At 43.3% G+C, this 10,751-nt stretch overlaps 2 protein-coding genes across 3 annotated transcripts; both read right to left on the reverse strand.

Annotated features, from left to right (window-relative positions):
- Positions 1-1,948: 1,948 nt before the first annotated feature.
- Positions 1,949-3,472, reverse strand: Chchd1 (coiled-coil-helix-coiled-coil-helix domain containing 1). The gene is made up of 3 exons (XM_046419751.2): positions 3,312-3,472; positions 3,071-3,189; positions 1,949-2,251 (listed from the first exon to the last, which is right to left on the reverse strand). Exons 1-3 carry the CDS (start codon positions 3,433-3,435, stop codon positions 2,138-2,140), a joined length of 357 nt encoding a protein of 118 aa, XP_046275707.1. The 5' UTR covers positions 3,436-3,472; the 3' UTR covers positions 1,949-2,137.
- Positions 3,473-5,089: 1,617 nt separating this feature from the next.
- Fut11 (fucosyltransferase 11) lies at positions 5,090-10,718 on the reverse strand. Of its 2 annotated transcripts, none has more exons than XR_006846236.2 (4): positions 9,925-10,718; positions 9,187-9,812; positions 7,222-7,763; positions 5,090-6,659 (listed from the first exon to the last, which is right to left on the reverse strand). XR_006846236.2 is itself a non-coding variant. In XM_046419757.2 (4 exons), exons 1-3 carry the CDS (start codon positions 10,636-10,638, stop codon positions 7,616-7,618), a joined length of 1,488 nt encoding a protein of 495 aa, XP_046275713.1. In that variant the 5' UTR covers positions 10,639-10,717; the 3' UTR covers positions 5,090-6,659; positions 7,608-7,615. The 2 variants fall into 2 exon arrangements, 1 of the variants encoding a protein (XP_046275713.1); XM_046419757.2 differs by having other exon boundaries at positions 7,608-7,763; positions 9,925-10,717.
- Between the last annotated feature and the right edge of the window lie 33 nt (positions 10,719-10,751).

The raw sequence follows: 10,751 nt of genomic DNA on the forward strand, positions 1-10,751 counted from the left end.
TTTATTTATTTATTTATTTATTTATTTATTTATTTATCTATCTATCCATCCATCCATTTATTTATTTTTTAGTTACAGATGGTCAAAATACCTTTATTTATTTTTATGCGGTGCTGAGGATGGAACCCAGTGCCTCACACATGCTAGGCAAGCACTGTACCAGGGAGCTGTACCCCCCAGCCCCTCAGTCCAGGAATTCTTAATCTTTGTGTTATAGACTGTTTAGCAATCTGGTGAAGTCCACGGTCCTCCTCTCACTGTTTACAAATGCATAAAGTAAAACAAGAATTTTACAAAGGAAACAAATTATGATTAAATACAATTATCAAAATAATGAAGGCTGGAGATGTAGCTCAGTTGGTAGAGTGCTTGCCTTGTCTGAAGGAGGCCCTGGGTTCAATCCCCAGCACCAAAAAAAAAAGTTATTGAAACAAATTTGTAACATAATAATGCTTCTTTATTTACATGTTAAATTACAAGATCCAGCTAGGGGTGGAGCTCAGTGGTACAATGCTTGCCTTTATGGGCAAGGTCCTCTCTCAGCACCACACACACACTCAAAAACAAAAACAAAAACAAAACAATAAATGTAAGATATAACTACTATAATCTTGAAGCTAATAAATGAGTATAAATTACATTTGAGTTTTATTTATTTATTGTATACTGGGAATTGAACCCATAGGTGCTTTACCACTGAATTACATCCCCAGGGCTTTTTATTTTTTGTGACAAGTTGCTTAGGGCCTTGCTAATTTGTTGAGGTTGGTCTCAAACTTATCCTATTGCCCCAGCCTCCCAAGTTGCTGGGAATACAGGAGTACACCATCACACCTGGATCATTCTGAGATATTTTTAATAAACTGTAATATGGTATGAAAATACCATGATTGGGGCCAGGGATATAGTTCAGTAGTAGAGTACTTCCTGGTTCAAGTCCCAACTCAAAAACAAAACAAACACAAAAATCTCCTAAATCTAGTCCAAAGGGCCTCGTATAGCTAGAAGGCTTAGCTTGCAGAACTAGGCAGTAGGCACAGTGCTCTAGACATGAAATACAAGGAGTATGTGAATAGGTACTGGGGGATAAAGAGGAAAGACCCCTCTTTAATAATTATCCCACTGGAACATTAAAAACTCCACTGATCACTTTGTCCTTCATTCATTACTAAAAAGTACATAGAAAAGGTTAACTCAATTATACCTGAAAGACCAGAATACACATAAAGTGCTATGTGCAATTGTTCCTAAATACCAGGAGATTACAAAAATAAACACCTTTGGTAACTTGAGAAAACCGAACAGGCAATACAACAGAAGATGATTGTCAATCAAGCCTATTTCACCATCTGAAAGAGTCTAGTGGGAGGTCACTGGAATATCAGGACAAATAATAATCAGCTCCATCTGGTTATTGCTAAGTAAAAAAAGGAAATACAGTTGCCAGAGCTTTTTGACTTTTTTTAAAACAGTGGCTAAAAATGGATTTTTTTCTATTTTTGAATGAGATCGGGTAATTTAAAAACATGTTTTTATCTACATGGACCACATAAAATATATCTGAAGAACCTCTGGATCACCAGTTTGTGAACTTCATTAAGGGAGGACCTTGAAGGGGCTGTGCACAAAATAAGCACTCACTAAATACAGATGATGGCAAAAAGCTCTACGTATGGGCAAACTTCAACATTCTTAGTAACCAAAGCAAAAGCACTAAATGGTATAAAGGATTCTAAGGCAGAAAAAGACATCTTGTCCACCCTAGGGCAAATCGGGAAGAAAAGACCTTCCTGGAACTAAGAGAGAATATAGGATTCAAGAAAGGAGAGAAGTCTGGGGAATATAGCTCACTGGTACAATACCTAGAATTCCAGAGGCCTTGGGTTCCATCCCTCCCACACACACACATACAAAGAAAAAGAGTATCTAGTTCACAACAAAAGGCCAATTTCTCTTCAGAGAATTTTATTTCAAGATAAACCATAATTTCCATGTAGACTGTAACTCCAAAGTGCAAAAAAAAGGGTATCACCTCATTTTACCCTTGGAAGAGAGCATGACAGTGCAAACATCTCTAAAATGCCTCTGCACAGTGTTCAGAAGTGATAGTCCAATCATTGAAAATGCTTCTCCACTTTCAGCTGAGATGAGGTTTGTTAGGAAACCTTTGTAATAATTTATTCAATTTCTTGGGAGGTAAACTCCCATACTCTCCCATGGTCTCCTGGACTGATCTCATTTTTCGTGCTTCCTAAAAACAGAATAAAAACAATAACAATTCTAAAGTATGCCCTAGGCACATAGTTTTTATTTTTCAATGCTCCGAAGTACACTAAGGTATTAACCAATCCAGAGACACTTGTGTAAACAGCTTTCAACAAAAGGGACTTGGGACCTACAAGTAACTATGACCTGAAGCTACTATTAAAAGCTAGCAGTTGTAGGCTAGGGATATAGTTCAGTTGGTAGAGTGCTTATCTTGCATGCACAAGGTCCTGGGTTCAATCCCAGGGACCATGAAAGAAAGAAAAAGAAAAGCTAGCAGGTGCCACGTGCCATGTAATCCGAACAACTTGGGAGGTTGAGGCAGAAGGATCACAAGTTCAAAGCCAGCCTCAACAACTTAGCAAGACCTTGCATCAAAATTTTAAAAAACGGGGGGGGGGGGGGGGGGGGGCGGGCGGGCTGGGGATGGCTCAATGGCTAAGTGCCCCTGGATTCAATCTCTGGTACCAAAAAACTAGAGGTTAAATCCAAGTTGGAAACCAAACTGTCCTTAGATAAGTTCAACAATCTATTTAAGCAGCAATTTAAATTTGCTCAGGTGATTTTTCCATTCATTACTTCTTTGACATTCTCAAAATTCTACAACGTGGTTTCTAATATTGACAGTAAAACTAAAGTTCAGAGAAGTGAAACAAATCGTTCAACTGTTATTTTTGTCACTTTGGCGTAAAGCAGATCACAAATTAAAGAGAGGACCTTTCCCATCACCTAGCAAAAAGCATGGAGAACTATTTGTATCCATCCCCCTGTTCTTTTCTTGAGAAGGATCCCTAGGAGCTGTCACCTGAGCCCTTGCAGCACAATCGAAGAAGTCCTGGATCTCTTTCCTGCACGCCTCGTCGCGGAATTCATTCTGCTTCCAGCAAGCCATCATGACCGACATCTCCGTGATACAGGTCGCCTCTGGAGGGGAAGAACTGAGGGACTCTCAGTCACAAAGAGACCTATCTTCCCGCCCTCCTACCCAACCGTCCTTACCCCACTCCGGTTCCCGTTCCGGGGCCTCCCAGGCTCCGATTGCTCACCGCCCTTCTCCCGGCGCCGCTCTCCAACTCGGTTAGCTAGGATGAGGGGTTTATTGGGCTTCAGTACAGGCCTGCGGGGGTTCCCAAGCCGCGCCAGGCGACCTCGCAGACTGGGAGTCGCCATTGTGTACTGCGCTCCCGGCAGGCTCCGCGGCGTCGTGCGTGACCTCGCGTGACCCCTACTGGCTAGTCCAGGCTCGCTGTGCATCTCTTTTTCTGGCCTCCGCAACAACAGCTCTGGGTTCGAAAGCCTGCGGATCTATACACGTTTGCAGGTTAGGAGACGAGCCACTCCTCTCTGGGGACCGTGGTCTTACAGGAAAGGGTCCTTATAAACACTCGTTTCTGATGGTGGCTGACTAGTCTAGAGGGTGATTGACGCGTACAAAGATAAAAGAGAGGAGCGAAATAAAATGTGAGTCTTTAAGACGTTAGGTCCCTGGGATATAGCTCAGTGGTAGCGCGCTTGCTTAGCATGCGCCAAGGCCCTGGGATCAATTCCCAATGCTGCGAAAAATACCCGATGAGAGATAGGAGTCCCCTGTGTTTCTTTTCTCCTTTGCTAGCAAAGCAAAGCAATAAAATTTCTTTCTCCTTAAAAAAAAAAAAAAAAAAAAAAAAGATGTTAGGTGGAAAAAGATGTTTTTAACAAACCTTCAGGAACTGTTTTTTTACTTTTAGTACCTCTCTGAAGCCACAAAGAAAAATTAAGCTCATTTATCTTGTAACAATACCGCTCACTCCTTTGTAAGGATCCCATTGGGTGGGGTAAGGTTTAAACGCTTACACATTCATCTTTAATCCTCTCATCAGTCCTGTTGAAGCTACCATATAGTATTTATAGACTGGGACTTTTTTAGTTGTGATGCATCAGACGTAGTTTTTTGTTGTTGTTTTTTTTATGTCTTTAGTTGTTAATGGACCTTTATTTTACGTATTTATATGCGGTGCAAAGTGGACCCAGTGCCTCACACGTACTAGGCAAGCGCTCTACCACTGAGCTACAACCCCACCCCCAGACTTCGTTCTCATTTATATTTTAGTACGGGGATGGAACTCAGCGGTACTCCACCACTGAGCCACATCCCCGGCCCTATTTTGTACTTTATATTTAGAGACAGGGTCTCTCTGAGTTGCTTAGCACCTCACTGATGCTGATAGGCTTTGAACTTTCGGATCTCTTGTCTCAGCCTCCCAAGCCTCTGGGATTTCAGGCGTGCGCCACCGCACCTGGCTCAGATTCAGTTCTTAACGACCTAAAATTCAGCCCAAAGATGTGCCAGGAATTCTTATGGCATTTCCAAATGAGCTCCAAGAAATGTTTCTATAAAAGGAGTATATTTTGAACAAGTCTTTAGTTCATGTGATGACTAATTTGGAGGAGCAGTATTTACTTCGATGTGTAAATTTGTGTTAAAATCATTTATCACAGATGTTTAGAATCTTCCCATTGATATCTGCATGGCTGGGTTTCTTCCCTTCAGTCTGTTCATGTCAGAGAACCTTCCCTCACTTCTCACACCCCATCACCATCAACCTGTTTCTTCAGAGCACCTGTCATAGTCTGAGCTTATTTTTGTTCATGGCCTTATCTATCTGCAACATCCATTTTAAAATGTAAGCACTATGAGAGAAGGAGTCTTGTTTGTGTATCATCTTTGCTGAATCTCCAGTGCATAGAATAGTGTTAATACTTCTTAAAAGAACACATTTGAAATATTTTTATAAGTCTCCAACTGTATCATGCCCAAACCCAAAAAGTAACTAAGCAGAAGACATTGTTTAAAAAGCAGTTTATTATACAAAATGAAACCTGAGATAATAAAAATAGCAACACTTGCAGGAATAAAGACATTAGCCTTGTGCTCTACCCCCACAGTAGAGCACAGTGTAAATAAGAAAGATTCCTACCAGGCACTTCTACCATCAGTAAGCACAGCCTGCAGCAAATATACTGCTGCTGTATACACAGCAAGCTGGGCCCCAAACCACAAAAAAATTAACATTGCTTGCTTTCTCCATAGGGAAAGTGAAACTTTTAATTGATAAGTACCAGGGTGCCATTCCTAGTAGTTTTTTGTTTGTTTTTGTTTTTCCCATATAGAAACATAGCACCTGATTTACCCTGCTTTTTGTGAATACTTACATGGTTAAAAGGAATAGGGAAGAAAGTCTGGGAAGACCTGAGCACAAAGCAGGCCTGAGTCTTCAGCAAACCATTCAAAAACAAATGGCCTACTTTGTGTATAAAAGTGCTAAAGGAATGCTAATGTGAACTGGCAGTTAGGAGAGGTAGGGATTATTCTACTTCTTGCATAACCATCACTTACCCTTTTTATTGCACAGAATGCAATCTGAGTTCTAACCTAAGTTTGCACTTATGCAATATGTATTTTGCAATGTGAATCAGCATCTGCACTGAAACAGATTGCAAGCTTAGAAATCAGAGTCCTGTGTGTGTTTTTTATGGGTGCCAACTATATCAAATTTTAACAGATGTATTTTTGAAGGTCTTTTTTTGTTCTTTTCTGCAAGAGACAAAACAGGTTATGAAAACTTTTCCTACTATGATAAAGGACATCTTTTATCATTTTAAGTGTAAAATGAAGGGCTGGAGGTGTAGCTTAGAGGCAGAACTCATGCTTATTAGCATGTTCGCAGCCTTGGATTCAATCCTCAGCACCATTTAAAAAAAAAAAAAAAACAACCTTGGCAATGAAATACAGCCTAAATTACAGTTTTTCTTGATCACATCCACAGATGCTACAATGTTAAACATGGACCTAGTTGTTGAAGCATCTAACATGCATATATATCTCCCTATCTACATATAGATATGGACATATATAATTTTATAATCAGATATACTGATAAGCTACAGAACTTCTCCAGTGGTAATTTGCTAATATATTACAACCAGAGTTGCTCTAATATCCAAAGTATTCTTTTTTGTTCCACTACTCCAGGGAAAGCTCATGGTCTCCTTACTCACTAGACTATCTGTTTGAGCCACAGGAATAGAAGGGCTTGGCTGCATCCCTAAATCTAAGGTTTTTATTTAGCCAGCCACTTGTGGTGGCTTAAATTTCTTGCCTTGCCTCTTCATCTCTGAGTTTAGGGCTTTGGGTGTGCTCCATCTAACAGTAATTCTCTGTCCACAAAGCTGTATGGAATAGTTGGGCTATTCAACTTTTTCTGCTGTAATTTCCAACTTTAGTCTCCATCTTTGATCTAAAATAGATCAGAGGGCTGGGGATGTGGCTCAAGCGGTAGTGCGCTCTCCTGGCATGCGTGCGGCCCGGGTTCGATCCTCAGCACCACATACAAAGATGTTGTGTCCGCCGAAAACTAAAAAATAATAAAATATTAAAAAAATAAATAAATAAAATAGATCAGAGCAGTACATTATTGACATTGCATGTATCAGCTACTAAATCTGTTCATGAAATGAAATAGAATTCCAGATGTACCCTAAAAACAAACCAGCAGTAAAAAAGTGATGGCAAGGTTTATGTATCTCCATCTGAAATTGTGGGAAAGAACCTAAAACTAGAAAAAGGCCATTTAAAATAAACTATCTGATGTGAAAAGTAATGTAACAATATGAAAAATATGGCCCCAAGAGTTGGACACAGTGGTGTGCACCTGTAGTCCCAGCTACTTATAGGCTGAGATAAGAGGTTTACTTGAGACCAGCTCAGGCAACAGAATGAGATCCTGACTCAACCAAAACAAAACAAAAACTTCCTCAGAAAACCAGAATAAAACACACCAGAAGCTTTGCTTCCCTACCAGCTTAACAGTTCATAAAGCAAGAGATGAGGAAAAGAGATTATTGGGAAAGGTACAGAATAAGGAAGAGTTTGGGAAATAGAATAGAAATTTTAAGAAGTAACCTGGCCCATCTTACCTCAAAATTGAGAGGATGAAAGAGCTAGAGAAGTGAACAGTCCTTTAAAAACTCTTTTGGGCCAGCACCTTGTGTCAAATGGGTGTTTTAGGCTTCTGTTTCCCAATGAACCAAGAACTGGATGCCTCCATCTCTCCTGGAGACCTATTACCACATGTTGAGACCTTGGTAACACATCATTAAGATAACTAAATCCATGATAAGAGAATGTTTGTCTGGGCACAATGGCATGTGCCTTTAGTCTCAGCTAAATGGGAGGCTGAGGCAGGAAGAATTCAAGGCCAACCTGGGCAATGCAGTAAGCCCTTGTCTCTGAAAAAAGAAAAAAGAAAGTATGCCATGATAAAATAAGATCTCCTTAGATCTTCCAAGTAAAAAGCTCTTACAAGGGCAGTTAGAGATTTTGGTTCCTTTTCATGAAGATCTCATGCAGGTAATCCCAAAATTTACTCTTCTGAGTTTCATTGTTGTGGATCATGGCAGTGAGAGCTTCTCCCTGGTCCAGACCTTGCCAATAATCCTGCAGCCACATCTCCTTCCAGCTGAAATACCAAGTGGTATTTGGTATTAGAATCAGAGCATAGGGATGAATCCCACCTTTCTCTGAGTGGGGACAAAGAAATCATAAGCAGATACACTTCCTCTATCTAGGACAAGGTTCTCCTGTGAAGTGAAGGAAATGTGAGGTCAATCCAGTACTACCCCAAGTGTCAGAAAATAAAAGACTAACCTCACACAGTCTACCCAATAAGTAAAAATTCCTGACTTGCCGGCTTCTGGCTCCCAAATATTGAGGGAATTCAGAGGCAGGCATGGCAGGGACCAATCTATGGAAATAGTAGTTATCCCAAGGAACTTCAGATGATTATATATATATTTTTTAAATATATATATTTATTTTTTAGTTTTCGGTGGACACAACATCTTTGTTTGTATGTGGTGCTGAGGATCGAACCCGGGTCGCACGCATGCCAGGCGAGCACGCTACCACTTGAGCCACATCCCCAGCCCAATATTTTAAGTTTCACCTTTATAGCAATAATCAAAATGAAGTTGCAGTGGCATCCAGTGTCTAAAAGACATAACCTAAATATTTTCTTAATGTTTCACATTGTTTTATATTTTACTCTAATAACTGATAGTATGTTCAACATAAACTGAATACAAATTACTTGGTGGAAGAAGATTCCTCCACCAGGACCATACTGTACCAGCAGCATACATAAGCAGCCCTCTGCTGCCATCCACTGTCCAAGTCAGCTTCTGCAGGCCATTCTATTGCTATAAGTAGCTTTACCATTTTCCCACTCCACATCCCATGAAGACCTTGTTTCCCAATGCCACCACCTTCTGTGATCTACTACTGTTGATTACTCACTTCCCTTCCAACCACGCTGCCAATCATTGTTAATCATTAATCTTATGAAAGCATTCCTCCAATTCTGTCTAGTGTGAACATATAATTTATCATCCAAATCAGGGTTATTGTTTTTCCTCCTAGTACTGGGGACTGAATCCAGAAGTACTCCACCACTGAGTTACATTCCAGTTTTTTTTTTTTTTTCCTTTCTTTTGCTGAGGAGAATAAGAGAAAATTATGACATGGGCTCATTCTTTCTTTAAGGTGTCAACAAGAGTAATTGAGGAAACAAGGCAAAATGAAAATGAAAAAGGATGAGTAAAAATGTAGAATATAAACAAGGCAATAACACGTGAGAATCAATTATTGTGGACAATGTCTGTAATGGTAGTCAAAAAAAAAAAAAAAAAAAAGCCACTTGAACCAGTACAGGCAGTGATGAGGGAGAAAGAAAGTTAGGCAGATAAACTGAGGCAAGACTATAAACAGCCTGTCTATCAGACTCAGGAGTTTGGGCTGTCCTGAAACCTGAAAAATCCAACTACAGTAAGCAAGGAAGTAGACAATTTGATTTGACAGCTGCACTGGACTCCAGCAAACCTTACCTGTCATTCTCAGGAATCTCTTCCAAGTTACCAAAGCCAGGTTTGGGCATTGGGCAGTCCATGTGAGCGGGTTGGGCAATGTGAGGCTCAGGGACAGGGATGTCCCCAGGAGAGTCTGCATGGGCTTTCACGGCGTCCAGCCGAGTCAGTTCGTGGTCACAAACGAAGCACTCGAAGCCGTTCAGGTAGTTAGGCAGTAGAGGATCATTCACTCCCCACTCCCGTTGCTTCAAGCTATCCAGAAGGAACTGGTTGGTGATGCCCCCAGGTTGCTTATATGCCAAGTATTTCATATATTCCTCATCATTCTTATCCAGAAAGTCAATAAATTCTGCCAGCTTCTGAGGGGACTCAAAGTCGTCAATAAGGATGATGGAGTGGTTGTTCGGCATCCAGTCCCTCACAGAAGGAGAGCCGCGGTACACTGGAACAGCACCCAGATGCATCGGGCGCCACAGTTTTTCTGTCATGTAGTCGTTGCAGATGGCATTTTCGAGGGCCAAGTGGAACTTATAGCGGGACAAGAAAGCCAAGAGCTCTGGGTCCTCAGTGGTGGCTGTGGCCGTGTCCTGAAGCCGCGCGGTGGGCAGCTCCCGATTTTGCAGGCATTTGCCGTAGGAGTCCACCTGAGCGGAGTAGAGTACGGCTGTCAGAAGGGTTGGGCCTGTAGCCCTGGACTCCCGGTTCCTGGGCTCCTCCCGGCCCGCCCCCTCCCTTCCGCATGCCCCCTTCACCCACCGGGATGTAACGCATGAGCTCGCGCACGTAGCGGTCCCGGTCCGCAGGCACATCGCAGTGGGACTGCAGATAGAGTAGTGGTGCGTAGCCGCGACGGCGCCACTCAGCACGCTCCTGGAGAGGAGGCGCCGCGCGGCGCAGATAGGAGGTCCCGGGCAGCCACTGCAGTGGTAGGGGATAGTCCGAGTGACGGCTGAAGGTGGCGGTAAGATTGAAGAGGCGGATGCCCGGGCCGTGGCTCAGCAAGAAGTTGTTGAGGGGCGACTCCTCGTGTAAAAGCGCCCAGCTCTGGTGTGCCAGGCGCGGCAGCGGCGCGTCAGACGCGCGGAAGTCGGTGCCGTAGAAAAGCAGCGCGCGCGTCTGCGTGTTCCCCCGCATTCGTCGGTCGCGAGACGCCACGCACGCGCCGCGCGCGCACTCAATGCGCTCCGAGTCGCCTGAGAAATGGGGAAATAGTCCAGGGCTCCACCAGAGCAGCACCGGCAAGTCCGCTGTCTCCTGCCTTCCCAGCTGCGGAGTCCCGGTTCTGTGCGCCACCCCCACCGCGCCCAGGGCCGAGGGCGGCCGGAAAACCGCGCCGTCCCATGGCTCCACCCACTCCACCTCCCCGCTCGCCTCTCCTTCAGCCACAGGCCCAGAGCCGTTGGCCACACAGACAATAAGCACACCAAGGGCAGCCAGCAGAACTCCGGTGCGTCCGGCCGCCATGTCCATTCTGGCAGCTGGCGGCCCTCGGCCAGCACAAGACCCCACCCGCCGGCAAGCTACGGCGAGACGAGGTCTTACGCCAAAGGGGCACGCGGCGCATGCGCAGCTCCGGAGGAGCG

This window comes from Marmota monax, unplaced genomic scaffold (genome assembly GCF_021218885.2).
Source record: "Marmota monax isolate L192 unplaced genomic scaffold, Marmota_monax_Labrador192_F-V1.1 WCK01_AAM20220418_F8-fsc00019, whole genome shotgun sequence".
Lineage (NCBI taxonomy): Eukaryota > Metazoa > Chordata > Mammalia > Rodentia > Sciuridae > Marmota > Marmota monax.